The sequence below is a fragment of the Lepisma saccharinum genome, chromosome 27, assembly GCF_977018435.1.
Source record: "Lepisma saccharinum chromosome 27, izLepSacc3.1, whole genome shotgun sequence".
Lineage (NCBI taxonomy): Eukaryota > Metazoa > Arthropoda > Insecta > Zygentoma > Lepismatidae > Lepisma > Lepisma saccharinum.
Window position 1 is genome coordinate 31,395,223 of NC_139255.1, and position 26,709 is coordinate 31,421,931.

Below are 26,709 nucleotides of genomic sequence, written 5' to 3' on the forward strand. Positions count from 1 at the left end.
TTAAGTATTTTCAAGCCGATTAAAGTTTAAAGCAACAATGGGGGGAAGGGGTGCAGTGGCGCAACTTCAAGGGGGCAATGGGCATTGCCCCTTCTTTACCTTCAATGGAAATCAATTCTAGAGGAGAAGGGGGGCATAGACGTCCGCAAGATTTTTTCCAGGGCTGGGCAAGGAAGGCAATTTTTTTCCGGGGGTGGGGGGCAAAGGACACATATTTCCCTCCAAAATAGTGATGCCCCCTCAAAAAAACACTGTTTCAGTCTGAAATTATCATGCTTCTTCAACGAATTTATAATAATTAACATAAATTACTGTGATTGAAATGAAATTATGTGAATTATATAATTTTTAGGTACACATTCATTTTCCAAGGGAGGCCGTGGCCCTCCCTTGCCCCCCCTTCCGGACGCCCGTGGGGGGAGGGGCAAACATTGAGGTGAAATTAAGCAAGACTAGTAGAATCTAAGAGTAGCAGAACAAAAGGATACTCAAGATGGAATTAGTTTTCATGTCTTTCTTGCATTATTTCTTCCAGACGGCCAAGACCACCTGCAGGGGGGCAATTGTCCCCCTCGATATCAAATCTTATACAAATAAAAATACATTTCGTAAAATTTTCTTGCTCGCTTCGCTCGTAATGTCTGCTTTTCTTGCAGTCTTGTCAAGTTCAGAGCTGTAGCTAAAGGCGGCGGAAGTTGGCCCTGGGCGCCGAACGATCTAAATGAAAAACATTGAAAAAAGAATGCCATGGCGCCCCATGATATTTGTTGTGCCATGTTAAATCAATATTGTTTTCAGATTGTAAAAATTTAGATCTATTTTTTTTTTTACTCGCTTCGCTCGCAGTTTCGTTATTTTCTATAATGCATTTCAATTTACCAAAGAGGGAAGTTTTCTTTAGACTCTTGCTACTAAACAGTTTTGTGTTAAATGCATGAAAACAATTGTTTGGAGGAAAATGAGCGCGGCACATTTCAGGGACAATTCAGGTGCGCCTATGTTGCTGCACATACAGGGTGACTGGTAATTAGATGTATTCCCTGAAAGGGGTTAAAGTAGAGACAATTTGCAATCAATTTGACCATATGATACCCCGTCCGAAAATTAGTAGTTTTCGAGATAATCGAATTTCTATTGTTTTTTTTAAAAAATGACAATTTTCCAAATAAAAAGATGAATTGAGAAAATACTGCTCATTGTATGGAACTTATTTCAGCGTTTTCTGATAGCTAACAAATAAGTGGTTCGTTGAAAAAAGTTTTTTTCCCAAATAACAATCACATGTAAGTAACGGGTGGGTCTAAACTTACAAGTGGTGATAAAAAAATGCAATCTGAGTTTACTTGGCAACGTATTAATAATAAAAATGGTATGACACGAAGCGTACAAATTACTTTAATTACTTCCTTGCGTCATCTGCTATCCAACAAGGTACAAATGTTGCTAACATTCACATTTGTGTACAAGAAATAATACTTCATTCATCTTCATGTGAATGGAATCAATGAACAATACAATTAAAGAATATTACACGTCTTGCTCCGTTACGAATGCAGGCACACAGGTTTTTACGGACATTTGGTCTTTTAACTCGACGAATGTTAAAATTTTAAAGTTAGTTTCACAAGGTTATGCTAGTCTACTCCCCGTTTTACCTTCCCAATCTGACAACTAGGGATGCGATAGTTTCAATAAAATTATTTCTGTCGTATCCACAGATAAAGATATATAAGCAGATCTTCATCTAAGGCAGGAAAACCGGTGCACTGATCTGCTGAGAATCCCAATTCGCAAGAAATTTTGTAATAATCCGCTAAGAGGCGCTGAGAGGCACTACTTGCAATCTCGCTTCCACTTATTCTAACAAACAGAACAAGAGATGGCACTGCTAAATTTCAACAGCTGTCAAGCCTGACTTCACCATAACCATTGCCCTGAAGCGATGGATTCCTGCGTAGCCTCAGTTCTGCCTCAGTGCATTTATCTGTGTCGTAACATTCGTTATGTTACATTTCATGTGCGTAAAATATTTGATATAATTAATTATTTTATTATGTTTTATTTCATTTCGTTTTCCTTCCACTTTTGGCTAATGGCGAAGATTAGGATGAGTGAAGATATAATGAAATTGATGGACACTCACAAAGAATGCCCACGTCCAGATCTGGATTCGAACCTTGGACACCTGGCATAAAATATTCGGAAAAAAGCAATATGTCGATCATTGCAGTTCAAAAATTCTCCATACCTATGATCTCAGATTTTTTCTCGCCCAATTTATGCCACCGCTCATTTCTAGAGCTATTGATGCCAACAGGCTTCAGTTTGTACAGCCTTGGACACTTCTGGCTTTCAACGATTCTATTGAGAGGCAGTGGCTTTGTTACAACCCAAACGTGTACGTGACTGTACTCCCTTAAAATTATTTATTTGAGAGGAGATGACAAAATAACTCAGAAATAGTACGAAAACCATTACGAATGTGGGGCACTTTATTTACACTGGACGTTATCTCCTCTCCTTATTTCAAGGACACGTTTAAATGTTTTTGAACCTGCTCGGGACGTGTTCGTAACACGATAAAAATTAGGCCTCCCGGATGGCGCAGTGGTAAGGATCAAGGGATCCCAGCTTCGATACCCGGTGGAGGCACCTTGCAAATAGGGTGACCATAATATTTTGACCCAAAAACGGGACGTCTCAAGGAAGTCAGCTTACCCCTCCTGGAAAATTGGCAATCATAAAACTATTGTTATTATTATTAGTTAAACTAGAAGATACTATGTTAGCATTCACCAATTCATTAGGAATTTTCTTTTGAGTTTGTGTTGATACGCAGAATTTAAATTCATCGTGCAGGCCCACATTTTGTTTTTGGTCATACTTATTCACTGTTGTTGAAATAACGGAATCCATACCAAACAATAAAAATCACTACACGAGCAAACTTCTGCGTGCTCGAATCTTCGCGACGGAATTGTAGCATTTGGATTGTTATGTGGCAAGACAACGACGTTAAATATAAAAAATAACAAATTTCCATGAATAACTTGAAACAGTGTTTAAAGAAAGGTATCGACTTAATTTTAGCATGAAATGTCTCAAATTTAGATCTAATTTTCGAACTAACTTCTAGATTTTAATAAAACCGGACATATTGAGGATTTTTAAAATATGGACGGGACGACCGGGACACGTCTCCTAAACGGGACGCATGGTCACCCTAATTGCAAAGTGGTTCGGATCTGTCTATGCACAAAGTGGACTCAAAACAAAAATTCCATTCCACGATGTATAAAATGAGTATGGAGACACGGTCAATATTTAAAACTCCAAATCACTGATAACGGCCTGACAACACCTTCAGGCCATTTGGAAACTTTAAAATGTCTCAAAATTTGACTAGTAAATTTCTTCGCTAGGTATTTTAAGTCAGAAAAATAAAAACAAATACCTGGTTGAAGTTGTTTTAAAGAACTAAAATGTACTGTAGGTTTTATTTTCCTTACTCGTCTAATCTACTAATAGTTAAATGTTAAAAGATAGTATTTGAAAAGAATGATCTGATAATAATTGTAGAATACGTTTCAAAGCTGTTTTTTTCTTTCTTCAGTTACACGTCTGTTTTCTAACCCGACAACAATCAATACAGTCGTTTACAGACAAAATGATGCGGCATGGTGTATAGGTTGTTGCATATTGTTGACTTTAAATTCTCAGAAGTCTTTTAAATATCGAACGTGAAATATCTATTCATTTCAAGATGCATATTAGCAGTGAATCTTATGATGAAAAAGAGTATCCCTCATATCGTAGTATCGCCCTCTATAGAATCGTATACGATGCGTTTCGGTAACGTCGTCGGTTTGTGGTCAAGGGGTTCCAGGTTCGATATCCAGTGCAGGCACACAGTGGTTCGGATCCCACATTAAACTTTAGTTCCAGTCCGAATTAGCCTTATACACCGTAGTGTAAAAAAAATGTCGTCTTGTAATCAAGGGTTCCTGGATTCGATTCATGTTTTTCGAGGCTCGTAGTGCCGAAACAAGGTCTGAACTAGGAAAAACTTGCGATTACTTCGGTGGTTAACGGGCGTGTGTTTAGGAGGGCTAATAATTACGCAATATTAATAATCACTGGCTGGGATTTTATACTGTAGGTCCTGTCCCGCTTAGCACATACATGCATAAAATACTAAATATAACGAAATAGGAAAATGTGGCTGAATGCGTGCTAACAAAAAAATCAGGTCACTGCAGTAGGAAGGAAAAGGTCATGGTAATGACTAAAAATAAAGGACATCTACTTTCTTTTTCATTATTCAAGATCACTTCACCGCCCCTCACCCCCCCCCCCCCCGTTCCGTTTATGCACCATTTAATGAAATTCTACACTATATAAAGGTCGCAATCACCTCTTGTATCTTTATACGTATCTCCAAATTCTGGTCATTTGCTCTATTTTCAAGTCGTTGTTTCAGACATCTAAAATTGTTAATTACAACGTAACAATAATCTTCAGCCTCACTATCATTACTGTTCACTTTAACGGAACAATAAACAATACTGGTGATCAAAGTGGCAGAAAAGCGACGTAAAATAATCTCAATCAAATCAAATATTGGTCTTCAAGCATTCACCAAAAAATAAACGAATGCAAAATCGAAACTATTTGGGAATCGTTATTGTTGATTAATATAAAACATCGATAATGATCAATTGTGAAATAGTAAAGTGCATTGTTAACATTTATCGTGTACTTGGTGCACATAAACAAATAGTGAAGTACAGATCTTACCTTTCTTGATTGCCCAACGTCAAGTTCCACATTCAAAGAGCACATTTTGTGTTCCAAAGCACACGGATCTTCACACACATGGAACGAAAGAGAACTTTAAGCCTCGGCACACATACATACAAACACACACACGGGTTCTTGTTAATTATATTACATATAAAATAAAATATATCCGCACAAGCTCTGGTAGCTGCGTTTAAATGACACCAACTTTGCACCTAAACGCCTTGCAGGTGACGTAACCAATGTTGCCAGTTACTTGTTTTCAATCTCTCAAAGCGTGAATTTAAGTTGTTCCTAAACTACAGACTTTAGAAGTTCGCAATTTATCCGGATGGTGAGAACTGGGGATAAGATATTGATGGCTCCAATTTTAGCTGTCCTTTGAATGTAATATTGGTTGAGCCAACCGTTTAGGCCACCAAAATAACCTGCATGTGAGATTTTCAAACATGATGTATCACGTCTATCAATATTAACTTAAATTGAACAGAAAATTGAATATGCTTAAAACAAGACTGTGCATGAGACAACAATGTACAATTACGTTTTCAGATGTACGTATTTAGAGATACAAATGAGTCTTGTCACTGAAGCTAGAACATTCGGCGACGATGTAAACCGAATGTCACTTAAATAGGAGTAAAGAAACAACTCCATGTTTGTAAGACACGTTGAGGAATAGAATTACAAACTCCGATTTCTTCTATATTTCAAGACGAAATAAAGCATATAAAAAACAGAGGATATGAGTCTCATTGTATTCTTCTAAAACAATCGCGAAGAAAGCCGGCCCCCGTGGCGGAGTGGTTAGCACATCGCGCTACGACGCCAGGGGTCCCGGGTTCGAATCCTGGATGTTTGTGAGTGTCCATTCATCAATTTCATCATATCATCACTCAACCCATCTTCGCAAATTAGCCAAAAGCGGCAAAAAAAGCGACGTAAAATAAAGCAAAACAATCAATCAAAAACCTTGAAGAAAATCAGAAGAGCATTATCTGTTTCAAAAAACGAAGAAAGATCACCAGAGATTACTTTTCAATACACAGAGAGTAGCGCATTGTATAGGGTGTTTTTTTAGAGTGATAGAACTTTGAATTGAAATAAAACACATACAAAAATAAGTTTGAAGCCAATTGTGTTTTCATTTGAAAGATCAGTCCAATTTTGAACCACTTTTTCAAGTAATTGAGGACGTATGTCGTTAATAACACGAGTTATGTTGGCTTCCAAAGCGTCAATTGTTGCTGGTTTATCAGCATAAACCAGAGACTTTAGATATCCCAAAGAAAATAATCCAGTGGCGTTAGGTCACATGATCTTGTGAGGCCAATTCACTGACAGCACCGATATTTCCGAAGTGCTCTATACGTTTGGCGAACAGAACATTGATTTTGGAAATATATTTCCACAATTTGTAAACGTTGTTGCGGCGTCAGTCTTTCCATGATCATTTGCCAATGCTCACTGATATGAAATGACAAAACAACATGTCATCAATACAAAACAAATGACAGCTATCCCTATCGAAAGTTCTATCACTCTTAAAAAAACACCCTTTATATAACAGCAGACATGCTTATTAATTAAGAGTTGACGAAATATAACAAACGGAAGTCCTACAACCAAGACCGGTCCTAAGTGGGACCTCTAACCAAAGTTTTTTTTCAGAAGTTTGAAAAGATTTTTGTTCCTTAGTACAGGTGCCCCCATTCACAATATAAACATACTTACAATTAATAAAAAAAATATTTATATACGCAGAAAGAGTTCAAGGTTAAAAAGAAACTAAGAATTAAGGGATGCTAATAAGTTTCTAAACTATTGTTTCTTCTCATTCCCGATGTGGCGCTAGTGCGACATCATTATATTTAATTACAAAACTGAGCCTGTTCAATAACTCCGGTTCTGCCTGCAATTTTCAAACAAGCGACTGAATTAAAATTGATGAGCCTGCCATCACACTCAGTTATGTTCAAGGTAGAATGGAAATCCCGAACAGCGTTTCAACAAGTCCTAAGACAAGATAAAGTGTGAAGGGGAGTCATTCGAACACACAAGTGGCACTTATCTCGTTGTTGAAACAAAGAAAAGTTAACGTCAAATTATGTAGGAGTGATCTTCGTATTCATCTTCGACAAAGGGCGTTATGAAATGGAACTCGTGCAAAGAGCAACTTCTGCTTCGAACACATTGTTTTGCGATTTTCACTCTCCCTAGAATATTAAAGTATTACTTGCTCTGCGTTTGTGTAATCAATTTCTGTTTTGTTTATTTCGCGTTGGTTTTTCTGCTTGCAGTGATGCCAACTTCTGAAAAAACATCGAGAAGGCTAATCAGGACTGGACCTACAGTTTAAGGTAAGATTCGAACTAATATGTGCCTCTGTCAGGTATCGTACTCGGCACCCCTTGATTACAACGCTACGATGATACCATTACACAATCGGGGAGGCCCTGAAAAAACACTGGATGGGCTCAACGCAAACATTTGTTTTATAATCTTACACGAAAAATAGGTGACGTAACTCCTTCCCGTACTTTACAGGAATCATTATATCCTCTTTCACAATGTCGATATAACATTGGATAGTACAAACTCTGATTATTGTAACAACGAATCCATAGTTGCAAAGGGAGGGACATTAACTGCACGGAAAGAAAATATTGACGAGAATTGATAAATATACTGGTCTCGGGTAATATACAGCTCACCGCTCACGAGAAGATCCCCAAACGAGGGGAGACGGGGAGCGGGTGTGAAGGAAAGGACAGGCTCATTTGCAGTTTTTAGGGGTAGCAAAAAGGCTTCCGCTGCTGCTTTTCGAAGTGTGTGGGAGTTGATTTGCGTCAATCACGCACAGCGTGTGTCCGCAGTAACTTTTCTTTCAGTGGCCAGAATGCTAATCAACTTTTGTATTGCTTATCCTGTGCATTATTTGGACTGTATTTCAAAGAATTTTAAAAATAATATACGGCAACGACTTTAGGGTTACCAGATGTCAAACTTTAAAAAAGAGGACATTATTAGATTGCAAAATGTTGCTAAATAGACGAAGACAACGTTTTGTGCTTATTGGTGTTTTGTTGAACACACACCCCTGTAAAATAATTTACACGGTTTCCGTATAACTAATAATAGGCCTCATTGTAGGCAAATGTCTGAATATTACAATATTTATTCACTATGGTCCTAATATTATACGGTTGTGAAGCTTGGTCTCTTACTTTAAAAGAATAACATAAATTGACATTCTGCCTCGGAGTTATTTCTTCCAGACCTAAAGTCAAGAAACCGTTTTTGTAAGTCGTCACTAAAAACACATTTGCATTTTGGCATGGTTCAGATCGCTGATCGACAGAACTTCACTTCTCCACTGGCATTTAACAACTAAGAGTACGGCAGTTAAAAAATACTGTTTATTTCTGAATTCTCTCATGAAACTCAAATCAAAGTAAGCCGCGGCAAATTGCATATTCTTACCTATTGTCAGAAACTTGCTACTCACCAAGAGCCGTGGTAAATGCAGTGGCGTGCCCAAGGGTGTGTTGGTGGGGGATATAACCCCCCTTTGGCCCAATATTACTAAAAAAAGAACGTCAATGGTAGGGAAATATGACAAAATGAGGGCGGACTACCAAGAAAAAGTATATGTAACCCCCACTTTTCGAAAATCCTGGGCACGCCACTGGGTAAATGCACAAATGCTTTCAAATTAAAACCTCACGCGGCGCCACGGTGACAACAGAAGAGACGCAAAGGTCGAACAATTATTCTTTGTTGCAAGAAAAGTTTATTTGCTTTGCGCTTGCAACTGAGAGTGTTGTATTTCTTTACTTTCAAATTGAAAACGGAAACAATATTAACAATTATTTACAAATAACACTTTGTTACTAATCTTGAAGTTAAGCAGTTGTCTACACCCCAAAAGATCGGATATTTCCAAATTTTTCTAAAAACCCGCCCGGAGCATTTTTGGTACTCGAAAAACAGGATTTGTCCGGGTAAAAGAGAACTTCTGGTAACACTAAACGACTTGCGTTGGTGCATCGGTTACAACTACGGCGCTGTAGTTACAACGAGCCCACATGTGTTTTTCACTCAGGGTGCACACCCCCGACCCTAATAGTGGAGTCACCTGCTGCTACGTCACATCTCTTTCGTCCTGCGCGGTCAGCTGTACAGTGGGATCCATGAGTATTACCGTGCAAATTGTCCATGAATATTTTCATTAATTTTTTTGTTACATCCTCTGTGTTTTTAAGCGATGGATTTTTATGTATGCTGGTGCAGAAGTTATGAACATCTTGTTTTGAGTTTTCTTTTAATTCTTGAAGCTCTTATTGGGTAAAATAAAGTGCACAAACATGGTGATGGACAATTTGCACGATAATACTCATGGATCCCACTGTACACGTGTCTCGTCGTTACAATAAATATAAATAATCATTTGTAGCAGAGCAAGAAATTCACGCAAAGCGATAAAGAAAGAGAACGATAGGAAGAAAGTCATTGACAGATAGCGAGCAGAGTAACAAAGAGAGCTGGAAATAAAGAAATAGGGAAACAGGAAAGAAGAAGAAAAGACAGAGAAGCAGGGAAGAAAGAAAGAGAAAATAAAGTTAGAAAGACAGGAGAATGAGGATAGATAGGACGAGTTAGATAAACAGGAAAGAGGGAGAGAGGAAAAGCTAAGGAAATAAACAGAAGAGAAAAATAGAGAGACGGGGAGAGAGAGAGAGAGAGAGAGAGAGAGAGACCAAGAAAAAGAGAACGAGGAAAAGAAGGATAGATACAAAAATAAGTGTCTTACACACACACTTCTGCACAGAGACACCCTTCATTAAACATATAATAATTAGACAAATAGGTACAATATCAAACAATAATTACAGTAAATAATTCCTGAAGCTTTCCTGGAGGCGAATAAAGAGGTTTTCATCAGGCCGGACAGGCTTCAATCCCTGAAGATGAGAGTAAGTAACGTTAGCTCACGAAAGCTCGGAAATTTAGTGAATTACAATTCACAGTGGTAGAAATTTCTCGAACATCTGTAAGCCATGGACAGGGACGTCCAAACTGAGAGTCAAATGAAGCACTTACCCTCTGGAATATAATCAAATGCTTACTTGTCATTAACTTCTTTCTTGTATTTGTGTTATGCTACGTACAGCCGGGTCTGATTTAAGGGGAGGTTGGAGGCTACAGCCCCGGGCCTGCAAAGGAGAAAATGCCATAAATAGGCTTGCCAACTATAAAGAAAAAAATTCTGAGATATTTCTTTGTAGCCTTCAATCCCTTTGGATTATAATGTTCTGGAAGACAAATGCCCTGAATATCATGTTACCTGTTGTTTTTTTGCCACTGAAATACAAAATTGAAGTGACTTGATCAAAAGAACCTAGTACCCACACTTTGTAAATAAACAAAACAAAAATCAGTTTACTAATACACACTCTTCGGAAGCCATACTACAGGGTGTCCCACGAACGGCGCAACTGAGAATTAAGAGTCGCGTTACTTTGTAACCGAAACCTGTACATACATAAGTCATACACCAAATGTTAGCCCTGTCCAAGTAGATATTTTTAAACATAGAAACAACAAACGGGGTGCAGTGTTGTTCATGCAGTGTTGCCAAATGTAAGTGAAAGTGTAAATTTATTTTTCCACAAAGCATGGAAAATTGCATGTCAAACATTCGTACGGAAATTTGGACGTCAATTTCCACCTTGGGTAGGTGGACTATTTCGCCATCTATAGTTCAGAGAAGGAAACCGATCCTGAAATGCCTCGTAAAGGCGTACCGGTCCAAATGGGTGTTTTAAACAAATTATGAGGTACAGTGGGAACACTGTTGATGTTTGAAGGCAACAAAAGGTGTGTTTAGTGATGGTCTATGACATGGAAATACTGGAAACAGGAAAAAAGAAAATGAAAATTATGGGGGACAAAAGTGTTACTTACCTACTCCTGGCAACCATGCAATGCACGTAACAGGCAGTGTAGCTTTACAAAAGATGTTGAAAATTACAACCATTTTCCCTGAGGCATTCATCAACACGTTTTATCATGTTGGAAGCAACTTTATGCAAGGTTGATTGATTTATATTGTTAATGGCTGTGCAAATGTTGGGTTATTAATGTAAACTGTTTGTTTCAAGTAACCCCACAGAAAAATCTGGAGACGTCAGATCCGTAGAGCGACTGGGCCATAAGTTTTTGCTTATAATGTGATCGCCAAAAAACTCTGCCAACATGTCTAAAGTTTCATTAGACGTGTGACATGTTGCGGAGTCTTGTGGAAACCAACAATCACGTTCCAACAGAGAAATAAACTGTGTGATAAGGTCACGATAAACTATTCCGTCAACTGTTGTGTTGAAAAAGAATGGACCGATTATTTTTCTCCGCGAAATCGCGCACCACACACCGATCTTTTGTGGATGAAGTGATTGATCATGTAACAAATGGGGATTGTTACTTGACCAGTGTCAGGCGAGGCTCATGCATTATTTACCCGGGGGTTCACTGAAGTGATGTGACATATATTCACTTTCCGCAAAATATACTTCCTTCGCCCAACAAAAGGATGGGGGAGGATTTAAAAGCTTTGTCAAGAATTATTTTTATCTGGGAGTATAAGGTTTTGTTGTAGGGGTGTGCGAATAAATTTAGGGCTGAAACTACAATAAATTGTGCCTTTATGAAAAAAGTTGAGTTTTGTTGGAATATCATGGACGTCCTCAAGTAGGGGCAAGTAATATATTTTTTTCCCCACGAGGAGCAAAAAACACTCCTTCAGTCTGAAGTTACTGCAACGCTTTTATAATAATTACCAAAAATTACTGTGACTGAAATTAAATTATATTCGTGTAATGTATAATTTTTGGTTTACATTCAATTTCCATGGGGGGGCGGCCCCCTTTTCCCCTTCCGGACGTCCATGCTGACTAATCAGAACTGGTCCTACATTTGTTAAAGGGAAATGGCAACTAATGGCATGCGCATACTAGAAATTGAACCTGAGACCCTTTCATTTATACGCGACAGGTTTGTTCAAATTTGGGGCTGGTCGACCAGCACACGCTTTTTTTCAGTGGACAAGGAAGTTTGTTTACGTTAATTATGTGCATTTCTATCGGTCATTTCTTACCTGCGCGGACAGCAACGCCTACACTGCATCAAATGACATAACCTAGGTAAATTCCATCCCTCGTTTCACTCGCAGCATCACTTAATACTTTCCAACAAGTATCGAAGCACTTCAAAAACTAAAAAAACTTGAGACTTTGACACCGAGCGACAGCGAGTCACGTCTTCGCGCCATTCTTTCTCTTTCGCGAACCCGAAGTGTTTCCACCTTTAAGGAAAAGCCTCTGAATGCATGCACAAGGTATTTTCGTAATGTATCTCCTTTATTTTAATTCATCGCATCTAATTCCAGCTTCTATTTGTTTCCACTCATCCATCTCTGACACAATCTTGCATTTATTCCAAGAAGTTCGGTGCAAAAATGATACAAGAGAAGATTGAATATGTAATGTGTGCGCTTCAAACTTGAACCGCACGCAGCAACACTGGAAGGGAGGAAGCAGCGAGAAAGGAGCCTTGTCCCGCGCCTTCTGCGAGAGAACGAACTGCGCATGACCGTTGGGTTGAACATAGGTTCTGCAAATCTCATCTCTCATGTATTTTGTCCTATACCCTCCTCGCGCTTCTGCTCCCGCACGAAGCTTTCACAATGGCACGAGCTGTCCTGTGGGGGTTCAACTGAGGGTCTGTATCAGGGCGGCCGATTCGCGGTTTCTTCTTCTCAGCAAGAGAGTTCGCCGTGTTACGGGCACAAATACATGACTTATTGTGTAGAATTTTAGCGAAATAATGTGAAAATTTAAAGACATTGTTCATTGTTCATTCTCGAGGTGATTATCGTATATTACTGGGGGTTCACTGATCCTGTGCGCTATAGGGCCAACCGCGCCTGACCAGTGTCGAGAATTTTGACTGTTGACATATGCTTCATCCGTGAAAAAAACCTTATCCAAAATATTCACACCATTGTCTCTAATAAAATTTCTAAACCACTGGCAGTATCTTACACGTGCACCTTTGTCTGCTTCCTTCAGTTCTTGCACAGCCTGTACCTTATATGCACGTAGGTGCAATTGTTTTAACGCTCGGTGTGTTGTTGTTTTTGATACACCTGACTGTGCAGCAAGTTTACGAACAGATTTCCTGGGAGATTGTGATATTCTCTGCTCCACATCCTGCAGCACACCTTGTATCAAAACTGGTGGTTGTCTGTGGTAGGGTTTGTCATTAACTGATCCTGTTTCACGAAATCTGGAAACAAGTCGATATATCGTCGAATTTTCTGGAACACTGTTATTCGGATATTTCTCGCGAAACACAGTTTTTACACTAGCGTACGATTTTGAACAAAAATAATGTTCCACAATGAACACCCTCTCTTCCAAAGAGTACTTCATTTCACAGAACAATTCTAATCTTCCCCTACGAACAATGCGAAATGCGCGGCTCAAACAGTTCTGAGTACACAACTAACTGATTCTTTTGTTCTCGTTCGGTGGGCGCTGTTATCGCATTGCATGGTTGCCAGGAGTAGGTAAGTAACACTTTTTTCACCATAATTTTCATTTTCTTTTTTTCCTGTTTCCAGTATTTCCATGTCATAGACCATCACTAAACACACCTTTTGTTTCCTTCAAACACCAACAGTGTTGCCACTGTACCTCATATTTTTTTTAAAACACCCATTTGGACCGGTAAGCCTTTACGAGGCATTTCAGGATTGGCTATAAGCGAAAACGATCGGTTTTCTTCTCTGAACTATAGATGGCGAAATAGTCCACCTACCCAAGGTGGAAATTGACGTCCAAATTTCCGTACGAATGTTTGACATGCAATTTTCCATACTTTGTGGAAAAATAAATTTGCACTTTCACTTACATTTGGCAACACTGCATGAACAACACTGCACCCCGTTTGTTGTTTCTATGTTTAAAAATATCTACTTGGACAGGGCTAACATTTGGTGTATGACTTATGTATGTACAGGTTTCGGTTACAAAGTAACGCCAGTCTTAATTCCCAGTTGCGCCGTTCGTGGGACACCCTACTATGACAAAATGAAATACCATAAAAAATTAGGCAGTGATTGCTGCGACAACTTTTTTAAGCATCACCATTGGCTGGTGCATGGCCGTATTTAGGGGGGGGTTAGGGTTCAACCGCCCCTGAAACTTCTGGCATGTTGGATTAATGGACGTTCAGAAACCAAAATTTGTAACACATTTTCAAAAATTTATTCGCAGTTTCAAAAAATTACAACAGGGAGACAATGCTGAAATGATCGAGCTAGAATTTTCAAACATTTTGAATTATGAAATTCGAGGGAAATTGGTTGAATTCTTGCAGCTCACTTGCAACCCCTTCATTGTCACTTCTGCTGTCCTCTTTCCAGTGCTGTTACTGGATCAGACTGAAAATTCCCTTGCGATTGTCACAAAATTCCCAATAATAATACTGTTAAGACTTGTTTCCATGTTAATAAACCATTCAAATGCTGACCAAGGCAAATTTATTGTATAATAAAATATAGATTAAACAAAGATCTCTTTCAATTTATTGTGAATGCTTGGCCGCTGAAGAACATCCTGTTAGAGGGTGGAAACGTTACGTTTATAGTGTATATTTTTTTATGGAATAAATTTGCCTTGCTCAGCATTTTAATGTTTTATACTTTACCAAAATTCCCGTTCCAACTTTTTAATTCCCTGTTCGATATGGGTTTAAATCCGCCTTGAAAAGAGTTCAAACCTAGGATATCCAGCTTCGTAGCGCATTGCGTTCACTATCCTTCACCCAGCGGTCGATATATTACATACATTTAACCTATATGCGGTCCTATAAAAAACATACTTGTATAGTGCATGGTGGTTTTATATAATGCTGTTTGGTAAGCATATTAACAATATGAGCGTCGGAAAGTGGGATTCGAACTGGCCCATAGAACCCCCACCCCCGAATTGAAATCGTTTATTGCAAGTTACAAAATAGCAGAACGTTTGTTAGTTTTATTGTTAATAACGGAAATGAAGTCCAGTTAGTATTCGAACGTAATAACGAAACTAAATAACTAAAAATTGAGGTTGAAATACAGTCACCAGGTTAGGTTTTACCATTTTATCCAAAGAATAAATGGTTCCACAGTTTTCAAAATTCAAAAAAATAAGTTTTGTGAATGGTCAAAGAACATAAACTATATGACTAAAATTTCTCTTACTTTTAAAGATTTTTCCTGAAGGTATCTAAATTTTAATAACAAAATATAATAACTATGCATTTCAGTACACACTGCATGAAACGTACAAAAATAATAATAATAATAAATACAGTTGTGCTGCATATTCACAATTCTAATGGATAGAGTAGAAAAGTATCCTCAATGATATATAAGGACAATAATAATACGTTTGGAATAAATTAGTTTATTATTATGAAATTTTAATTATTATTATTATTTCTATTATTCAAATTTCTTGAAACGCACATGGGAACAATTATTATGAGTGAACCCCCCTACTGCCATTGGCTGTTGGTCGCACTTATCGGAGACATCTTAAACATCATCGGTTGTTACGTTAGGCTTGTTCGGTTTGGTTCTCTTAGCACAGGCTAAACTAAGAATTTTTGGGCGTTAGAAGAAGAAGATGAAAAATAGTTGTAGCAGCAACACCTTAGAGTATAGAAGGTATAGAGAGAGCGTGTGTGACGTCAGCTGAAGCCATAAATAGCTTGCGGCGGCCGCCATGTTGGGATGTGCCACCCGGCTGTTGCTTCTATTTGTTAACATTCAGAGAGAGGGAATTTCGTCGGGAAAATTAAGGCTGCTTGTTATATGTTTCTTTATCTTTAAATCGTCAGAAACAATATCACGAAGTTCTTAGTAACTAGTTTTGACGAAAAAACAAAGATATCTACACCTTTTTATGTACTGGGACGTTTTCATTTACCATGTAATGCTACGTTAGTATACCAGAAAGAGTTTAATGAAATAATAATAAAATCAAAATAGGAATTGCATTATAATTCCTACACTCGTAAATGCATCACAAGACATTATTATATAAAAATATGAGCTATGTAGATACAAAGGTTTAACACGATTTACTAATAACACAATTTACGCCACCTCAATAAGTAAGCGTAAGTCGAGATTATAAGTAGATTTCGGACCGAAACATCAGGCGATACGCGACACTCGATAGGCGAGAAAAGACAGGATCCCGTTCATTCAATGGAAGCATTCAGACCGAAGCGACAAGCGGAACCTAAACCTAAGCGACACGACAATTACACGTGTCCCTCGCGTGTCACTCGGACTGGGACAATTTCCCAATACCATACATACATAGTGTCGATTCGGTGTGTTGCTTGCGCATCTGCAGTGAATATTTTGCTTTGGTGAGAATTCACACCGAAGCGACAGGCGACGTGTGTCGCTTGGGAACGAGCCAATCTAACAGCAAACGTTTCACACCGTAGCGACATGACAAGCTTCACCATCAGAAATAAATGAGACCTTCCGAACCGAAGCGACGTTCCAAGCTGCACGTGTCGCTCGGACTGGGCCGTTTTCTAAATACAGTCCATCGTGTCGCCTCGGTTTGTTGGTGGCGCATGTACAGTTAATTTTTTTGCATCAGACTGAAGGGGCTCGTGTCGCTTGTGGCCTCAAATAATGGAGATTTCAGATCTAATGTACACGTGACTCGTGTCGCGTCGGAACGAGCAAGCCAACGTTTACACCTGCCTTAGCGGCAAGTCAGACCGCACAAGGCTGCATTGGAGAAATCCTCAAGCGACATGTCATGTCGCTTGTCGCTTGCCACTCCGGTGTGAATTCTCAGATGCTCGCGCGACACATGCCATTTGGGAACGAGCCTATCAACAGCAACGTTTCACACCATAGAGGCGTGATAGGTCACACTAGCCTGCCTTCGATTGGTGAAATCCTTAAGCTACACATCCCACGTGCCAGATTTCGATGTAAAATCTCCGCGCATTACTTATAAAGAGACCGAGGCGACACGATAAACGCTATTGGGAAACAGACCAGTCTGAGTGGCATGCAGTTTGCCGTGTCGCATCGGTTCGAAAAGTTGCATTGATTTCTGAGGGTTCGCTTCCAAGCGGCACGTGTTGCTTGTCGCTTAGGTCTGAATAGAGATATTTCATACCGAAACAACAAGCAATGCGTGCCGCTTTGAGGATTTTACTAATGCAGGCTTGTGCCTGTCTTGCCGCTAAGGCAGGTGTAAACGTTGGCTTGCTCGTTCCGACGCGACATGAGTCACGTGTACATTAGATCTGAAATCTCTATTATTTCAGGCCACAAGCGGTACGGGCTCCTTCAGTCTGAAGCAAAAAAATTAAACGTGCATGTCCCACCAACGCCGAGGCGGTATTAAGAAAACGGCCCAGTCCGAGCGACACGTGCAGCTTGGCGTGTCGCTTCGGTTCGGAAGGTCTAATTTATTTCTGATGGTTCGTTTCCAAGTGACACATCTCTCTTTTTCCATGTCTGAAGTCTCTCTTTGTTGGTTCAATGAATATACATTTCACAAAGTTCTCAACACCTATAAACATTTGCAATAGTTACCTTTATGAAACGTGCGAACGATTTTCGCTAATCCGATCATGTCACAATTTTGAATTTAAAATTTTATACATACCGTTAATAATAATACCACTAATAAAATCACAACAGAAATACGTGTATAATAAACGTAAATATGTTGTAAGTATATTTATTTGGGGACCTCTCAATTCCTTCTCTTTTTAAAAGCATTTCTTGCCACTTTTATTGTTGCAAAAGCTGCGCACAGAGGCAGAGCTTCTCATTTATCATCTACTCGCAGTGTCACTGAATGTACAGATGCACTATAAATGAACATTCCACGCTCAAATCCCTACTTCCACCACTATATCAGCTGTAACTGTGGCACTTCCCAAGATGGCGGTTTTACCTCACCCCTTCCCCTCGCCCAGAAAACAAGCTTGCGCTCTCTCTATTCCCTTGCATACTTACTCTAAGAGCAACAGCGACCAAAAACGTAATACTGAATTTCCTCATTCCGGGAGAAAACCGAGTTTGTCCGAGAGATCAGAAGGGTGATTTCGATTCCGGGAGACTCCCGACCATAAATTGAACAAAAATAAGATATTTGAAGTGTGATAAAATGTTAGAACTGTAACTAAAGTTCGGACAGAGCTTGACTTAAAAAGTTACAACTGAATTTGTAAGGGAGGGAGGACTGTTATACCGGGGCATGCCACAACGTAGAAAATATGCGGCCATCTCACATCTGCCTTTGCAGAATACTCAGGCAGCGAAATCAATATCAGTTCTGCCTGCAGCAAATACGCAGTAACTACGTGCATCACTGCGCAGATCTCGCTGCCTGTAAGCAATGCCAAAACGTACAATGTTCCTTCTCCCCCTTGCATTAGCTTCCTCTCAACTTCCCCCTTCCCTAAACCCATTCGTGTCAGACGGGTGACCTTCGAAAGATTCGTGGAATTTTCCACGCAGCAGTTGCTGCACTCGCCGCACAGCTGCGCTGCCTCTCCTACCTTCCCCTCCGCCCAACCGAACAGCAAGCTGCAGGAAGTAGTCACGTGTTATTCAAACTTCGAGAGTAGGGCTGCCAAAGTGAGAAGTTGCAATGATGGCTCAACCTTGCCGCCGTGGACCATCATTCTTCAGGGAAGAAGAGGAAGTTTTAATCGAGTTAGTGGCACAAAATCCCGTTTTGTATGATTACAATCATCCCGGATATAAGGACAAGGAGTTTCGAAATATGGTCTGGCATTTCATAGGCCTCATGATTAACAAGGAAGGTAAGTTACTTGTAATGAGGTCTAGGGCAGTGATGTACTTCTACGCGTAAACAACGAGAGTCTACATTCTACACGTAGACTATGTTATTATATAATCTATGTAAACAACATGGCGAAAGGTGATAACTTAGCAAAGAGCGCCGTGGAATTCGAAGAAAATTATACTGCTTATCAGTTGCTGATGTGTGTGGAGAACTTTTTATACTCTTTCTTTCAAATTCGAACAATTTCTCACCCAGGAAGAAACCTAATATAGGAAATATTCCAGTGCTTTATGGGGAAAAGACCACTCTTGCCTCACGACTGCCATCTGTTGTTGTTTTTTGCATACTATTTATCTTCTTCCATAGTTAATAAGAAAAGAAGAGACATTTTGTTGTAAATAGGGTTCTTTTCATTTCGTTAGGAACCAATATAGTTGAAAATGTCACTCATGAAACCCTTGAAAATTAATTTTAATGCACTTTAGATTGTCTATGTAAACTACAACCCAATGTAATCTACCCGTAGATTACGTGTAGACAACGCATGTAGACGTAAATGTATAGTCTACAGCACATCACTGGTCTAGGGTTAGAGTTTTTTTTCTTGTTATGTCCAGTTTATGCTCTGATAGGCTAATCGAGACTGGACCTACAGTTTAAACCGAACCACTGTACAACGTGGCTTGACCGTGATCGAACCCCGAATCCCACCGATTACAAGGCGACAGAGTTATCCCAACTTCATTTGTCTCGCTTTTGGCACAGCGTATTGAACACCTTCGTCTACTGACGTCAGCGCGAATTGCTAAGTAGCAATTTTTCGGGGTTTCACCAAAAAGGTACTCCTTCTGTCCCATAATTATTGTCCGGTACATTTTTGTTTGTTGTCATAATAATTGTCAGATATTCAAACTGTGACATTGGTGTATACAGATGAAGAACATGAAACACGGGAATGAGTCATACAACTTTATTACTCAAGGATCAGTACAAATTGTACTTTCCATGTGCCTCTTCGTCTACTACCATTTTGGCATACGGACCGGACTATAATTATGGGACAGTGGGAGTATTATTTATGCTAAGAGCCCTGAATAACATTCCTAACCTACAACAGCATATAGACAAAGGTGTTCAATACAATGGGTCAGTTGCAGGCCTGTATATCTTCCGTTACAATGCGTACACATTATATTTTAGTTTGGCTTATATTTATTTATGCAATTTGGCCATTGCTCCAGTGAGCTTATTATGTTCAAATACTTCTTTGATCAGGAACATAATGTTGAGAAAGGGAAAAGGTATGAACACATGATGAGCATCAGCATATTATCACCATCATTTGACTGATAACAATAATTTTCGAAAAATGTGTACAGTTAATTTTAGCAGAACGTTTGCTAGCTTGGTTGTTCTCTTTGTGCGGGTCTTGAGTAATATGAGATCTGCTTTTATCGCAACCAACAAAATAGAAGTTTGCGTTAACATGACTCACTTGGCTGCGTATTGGACACAGCCGTCTCACCCATGGTCAATTGCTGCAAGGGCTGGACCCTCCAGTGTTTCGTGTCTGTAAATGTCGTTTTAAGTATTCTGCCTTGCAGGCAGACTTTTCATCTTCCCAACTGTTTGTGATCCGTGTTGGGAGATAACAGTGTTTTAACAAATGTTTCTAGCTTTTTAGGAAGATCTGGTCTCTTCCACTGTCTGTGAGAAAGTTTTTAGTTTATTCTGACTTTTTAATGTGTTGTGTTTGCCTTGTGCAGGCCCCTTTACAACCTCTCACTCTTAATCTTTCTCAAGGGCTTCTTTTAGATAAGGGGGTATACATTGAAGGATGCAAAATGGCCATATGTTAAATATTAAAAAATAGCAACCAGAGGCAGTGGCACGCCCAAGTGGGGGTCATATCCTTCATTTGACCCAGTATTCTTAAAAAGAGAACGTCAAAGGCAGGGAAAGCATAGGCGTGCGCACGGAGGGGCAAAGGGGGGGGGGCGCAGATTTTTCCACTGAGCGACAAGCAAGGAATTTTTCCACGGGGCATGTTGCCCCCTCAAAAACACCTCTCGAATTTGAAATTATCGCATTCCTGCATCCCAATTATAATAATTAATGTAAATTATTATAACTGAAATCAAATTATACGTGTGACATTCGGTTTCTAATGGGAGATGTGGCCATCCTTGCCCTCCCTTCCAGACGTCCATGCCCCTATATTATTATATTTTCACCTAGAAATTTATGATAGAGGATCTTATCGCAGTTATTAAACGATATTATACTCTTCAAGAAAATGAAGTATTTTCAAGCCAATGAAAGTTCAAAGCAACTACGGGGGAAGGGGTGCAGTGGCGCAACCACAGGGGGCAGGGGTCATTGGCCCCCATCCTTGGACGGAAATCAATTTTAGGGGAGGCAAACATGGAAGTAAAGAAAAGCAAGACTAAGAAAATCTAAGAGCAGCAGGACTCAAGATGGAATTAGTTTTCTCGTCTTTCTTGCATTATTTCTTCCAGACGGCCAAGAGCGCCTGCAGGGGGCACAGAGCTGCAATTGCCCCCTCGATTTCAAATTTTATACTAATAAAAATACGTTTCATAAAATTTTCTTGCTCGCTTCGCTTGCAATGGCTGCTTTTCTTGCAGTCTGGTCAAGTTCAGAGCTGTAGCTAGGGGTCGGTGGGAGTTGGCCCTGGACGCCAAACGATCTAAATGAAAAAAATGTAAAAGAGAATGCCATGGTGCTCCATGAATTTTCGCCATATTAAATCAATATTGCTTTCATTATGCATAAATTTGGATCTGAAAATTTTCTTGCTCGCATTTTGTTTTCTCTAATGCATTGTAAATTGCCAAGGAGAGAATCGTTTGGAGGAAAAGGAGCGCGCACATTGCAGAGACAATTTATATAAATAATTTTTGCTCTTGGTTTGATATGAAACGGATGAATTGATTATGTATGTATGTATGTATTGTGTGTGTGTATATATATATATATTGATGCGTTTACTGGTTTCAATTACTTAAACTATGGGGATCGTGACGGTGAACGCTTTAGGGTCAGATGGTAGAGCTACACCCGCCGCAAAATGATTTCGGACCTCATAACAAAAGCACAAAAAATTACATCTTTATCACAGGCCGAAGGCTAAGTCCCAAATCATTGACTTGATAAAAGCAAGAGACTTGGTAGGATTAATTGTTCTATCATTAAAGATATTTTCAGTCGAGTAGCCAATCGATATCTGCGCTCCGACGGCCGCCATCTTGAAAATAATCCGCCATATTTGATATTTTTTGATTTGATATATCTCGGGAACGGTGTCTCCTATCAACATCCGGTTTTCTCAGAAATGTTCCCAATAGTATAAACTTTCATAATAAATCAATAAATCTATTTTTTTAAAATAAGAAATAGAAGTGTTTCAGAAAAACTACAAAACATTTTATGAGAATAACTGCAAGTTGAAAGTCTTAACAATGATTCTTTTTTCAAAAATTATGTCGACTTGTTTGTAAATTGTATTTCTCTTAAAATGTTATTTAAGGTAAATGTATAAATCTAGAAAAAATAGCGGTTCAGTTCGTCTAAAGACTTCTAACAAACACTAAGTAATCTTACGAAATAGAAAATGCCATTGTTTAGTTCGAGAATTATTAATTAAGACTTTCTGAAAACTTCTATTTCTACTTCGACTCAACTTTCATCAAGGTTTTTACCCCCACTAATTAGAGGGTCTGCGCACGCATATGAGGGAAAGATAGCAAAATTAGGCATGACCACTAAAAATAGTTATACGTAAGACCCTATCGAAAATGCTGTGCACGCCACTGATCAGAGGGAGAAACAACTACTGTAGTGTATTCATTGACGTCCGCAGGATTCTTTCCAGGGAGGGGCATGAAAGGTATTTTTTCCAGGGGGGCAAACAAGGCACATTTTCTCCAAAAATAGTGTTGTTCTCTAAAAAACCATTGCTTAAATTTGAATTTATGATGTTCATGCAATAATTAACACATATTATTGTGGCTAAAATGAAATTATATGTGTGAAATACATAATTTTTGGTTGACTTTCATTTTCCAGGGGGGCACCCCCCCCCCTTCCGGACGCCCATGAGTGTATTGTACAAGTATTGCCAAGCAAATTGTCCATCGCGATGTTTATTCTTTTTGTTTCACACAATGAAAGCTTAAAAATTCAAGCGAAACACCAAACAAGTTGCCGGCAACCAGTGGCAGCGAGCGGGTTCTAAAACCGGAAGGGGGGCGGGGGGCAATGACAATATATTTCCCTTTGTATATAAGATTTAGCATAGTGCGGGGGCAACTGCTCCCCCCTAATCGCCGCCACTGCCGACAACCTTTGCACCAGCATACTTTAAAAACCCGAAGTTATACAACCGAGCAATATTTGTGCATCTTACTGTACAACTCATAATATAAGGTTCCACAACTTGAGTGGTAGGCTGGCGTTATCACATGTACAGGGTCAAAGTTGTGTTTTATACAGCGCATATTGATACACTTGTATTTTTGAATTGTATCTTCTGCAAATCTGCCGGAGTACTAATTGAGGCGGGTGTACCATTCCTAAAGGTGCCTACCTGAATCTACCCAGACGTTTCATCCCAAATTGGGGGCGGGGGCTCTAAGTGCGAGGTAGTGTTGCAAAACGCCTGATTTTTGTCCAGTCGTAAATGACACCTTCTGCTGTTAACATTCACAACTTAGGGAGACCCTTACATTTCCCAACTAGCGGCGGTCGTTACGCTTAGCCTTGTTGAGGATGAATCGGATAACGTCATTTTTAAATTGATATTAATGAGTTTTTAATTGACATTATTGGGTTTCTAATTGATATTAATTAAGGATCGAGTGGTGCTATTGTTAATTAAAAAGGTACTTAATATTAATACGTTTGTAATTAGTGTACAATAGTTAGTATCTAGAAGGCGGTTTGGGGGTTATTATAATTTAACTTTTGGCGTTTCAGGCGGTGATGAGTAGGGAACGGAACTTTAGTTAAATAAATGTTTTCTGCGATAAGATAGAGACCCTCGTTTTTGCCAAAATTCTGATCATAGCCTTATATGTCAACACAGCAAATTTTATTTTACATAAAAATATGTAAATACATATTTTGCGAATTTTCATTTTAAAAACATAAAATCGCTCATTGACTTCAGCTACCTCGAAATCCTCGAAGGAAAAATGTTTATTCTCCGCACCTCTTTCATATCGAGAGTATTAGGTTTGTTTTGACTTTGAACACGCTCGCTGGCAGACTTCTGGCGCCTCGCCTACCATCCTATTGGGGGAAAATATTACCCCCACTGGATCTAATGCACAAGTGCTGTCTAAATGTACAGAAATTTTAGGAAAAACCAAGGTTTTCAAACTTTGTGCCAAATTGCACGTGTTTTGAAAGGTGAAGTAGAGGAAGAGGAAGCTTTGGAAAACTTCAGCGTTAGTGACATTTCGTGCTTCAAATATGCAAGAATTGTTTCTCACAATATAAGATGCTTTTTAGAGATAATCGTCACAGATTTACAATGGAGAATTTGGAAAAAACAAAAACTATGGTGATCCACTGCAACTCTTCCAAAAAATAGCTCACTAAGAGGTAAGCATTTAGAAACTGATTTCAGCTGTTTAAAATGCATGTAATATTTTGTTTTTGTTACCAAATGTTTTTTTTTATTTTTGTCACATATTTTCCTGTTTTTATCACATATTTTCAACATTTATGACACATAAATATTTTTGAGTTTTTAGCACATAAAGTTCCGTTCCCTAGTGATGAGTCACTAATGACTACACCTCGGATTTTATGTTTTCAATCTATTTTTTCCTTTGTAGGTAAATAAGAAATAACAAGTTACGTCAGCGTTTCATTAAGAAACGCAACTGATGACATTTTTTAGCAGTGAAGGAGAGAAAAAAGAGAAAATGAAAGGAAGAATGAGAAAAGGAAGAAGAAAAACTCATCTTTCTTTCCAGGATGAAAGAGAAAGTGATAGACAAAGAAAGTTTTCTCTTTCTCTTCTCTCACCCTAGTGCTATCGTTCTCCCTCCCCCTCTCTCTGCTCCGCCCACTAGCTTTCTCCTCTTCTCTACAGAAAGAGAGGTAGGAAGAGAAAGAAAGATTTCACTCTTCCTCTCTCTTCTCTATTTCTTTCTTTCTCTCTCGCTTCCCAAAGAAAGAAAGAAATAAAAATACCCTCATTCTATAACCCCCTGCTTCTCTTACCTTGCCTTAGTGGGGGGCGGGGAACGGAAAGGACAAAAGGGAGCTCCTCTCTGTGCTGAATGTAAAAGAAATGGTGTGCGAATTCTCTATCACCATTTTCCTCCAGTCTGTTTTCCCTAACATCAGTGGCGTATTCGGAAAATTTGACTTTGGTTTACTGCAACAATACTTATTTTTTACGTATGTATTAATAAGATATAACAGAAGTAAAATACCAATGCAGGCATGCAAGTAAAATAAGACAGAAGTCCGACAACATCATATGTTCCATGTAAGGAATCCATAAAGTACTGCATAAAACTAAAACTCTATAACTTGAAAACTAAGTTTATTAACAAAATATTTTGTGTGTACTTACAGCAAGGTTCAAAGTTTATTTCCTGCTTGTTAGGTTCATCGCCAAATCTTAATCGCAGTCTTTTTGTGAAATCGAGAATCGCGTGCTGGCGGTGCTCTCCTGGGATATTCAGAATCACATCTCTTATTTTTTCTTTTAGGTCATCCAGATTAGCTGGTTTCTGTGAATACACCTCGGCCTTTACATGTCCCCACAACCAATAATCGCAAGGTTTCAAGTCTGGTGATCTTGCAGGCCAAGGTGTGGGCCCTCTTCGGCCAATCCATCTACCTTGAAATTGTTCGTTAAGAAACTGCCGAACTTCAAGGGCAAAATGCTGCGGCGCCCCATCTTGTTGCATGTGGACGTCATTGATGATGCCTAACCTATTAAGTTCTGGCACGAGGAATGTCTGTAGCATTTTCAGATAGTTGTTGCCATTTACCGTGTCTTCCTCGAAGAAAAATGGACCAATGATGTGGTCCATTGAAATCGCACACCACACATTCAATTTGGGACTACCCCGAGTTTGCACTTGAATTTGCTGGGGGTGGTTTACCATATGTTGTCTGGAACTTTCTCTGCACTGAAACACGAGATTTTAACTCTGCAAACCACAGAACTACAGCGCCTTGAATAACGTTATTCAAGGCGCTGTAACAGAACACACTTTGCCTTTTCGTGGATGGACGCCATCTTAAGTCACATGATCACGTGATTACCAGTGCAAGCGTCACTGAGCAGTGTGGCCAGAACAAAACTTTAAACTTCCACCCTTCTCACCCAAAAAATGTGTATTGTTAAACGCAACAGCTAAAAAGTTATAGAGTTTTAGTTTTTTGCAGGACTTTATGGACTCCCTGTATGTGAAAAAAGTTGATTTACCAGCCACTAGCACTGCACAATATGATAAATCAGGCCATGATAAATCATGACCCAGATGAGGGGTCATGGTCCCACCCCCTCGACCTATGAAATATTAAGATGTGAACCTATGAAAAGCTACAAAATTAACATCGATTTTTCAAATTTGTAAACAATTAAATCTTATCCTTGTTGTGTAGAGAGGCAGGCTCTAGTGAAGCCTGCTGCAGTCTGCAATATTAGGTAGTTTTTTAACCATTCATGCAGTGCTACAAGACGTTCCGATTTAGTTGGGACAGTCCATTCCTTTTAATCCCTGTCCCACCTTTCTTCAAGTGCAGTGGAGATGCCAAAAGTATCCTTCTTAATGTATTCTTACATTCATACATGTTCATCATTATAAGAATCATTGCTAATACGTATCATTTAATTTACAAATATATTATTTTCTAAACATAATTATCATATCTGTTCAATGGTGCTGGTTTAAGAATATTAAAGAAAAGATGAAAACATTGTGGAACACAGAACTATTCGAAT

At 39.1% G+C, this 26,709-nt stretch overlaps 2 protein-coding genes across 3 annotated transcripts in view; one reads left to right on the forward strand and one right to left on the reverse strand.

The window, feature by feature from the left end:
* LOC145980421 (uncharacterized) overlaps nucleotides 1–4,857 on the reverse strand; it is a 157,497-nt gene extending 152,640 nt beyond the window's left edge. The window contains exon 1 of the mRNA XM_083113503.1: nucleotides 4,798–4,857. Coding sequence (XP_082969629.1) covers nucleotides 4,798–4,842 — 45 coding nt within the window. The 5' untranslated portion in view covers nucleotides 4,843–4,857. The remainder of the gene's footprint in view (nucleotides 1–4,797) is intronic.
* A 13,673-nt stretch (nucleotides 4,858–18,530) lies between these two features.
* Nucleotides 18,531–26,709, forward strand: part of LOC145980424 (uncharacterized) — a 53,304-nt gene continuing 45,125 nt past the window's right edge. For both annotated transcript variants that reach the window (XM_083113513.1, XM_083113514.1), the window contains exon 1: nucleotides 18,531–18,729. In XM_083113513.1, the coding sequence (XP_082969639.1) occupies nucleotides 18,555–18,729 (175 nt within the window). In that variant the 5' untranslated portion in view covers nucleotides 18,531–18,554. The remainder of the gene's footprint in view (nucleotides 18,730–26,709) is intronic.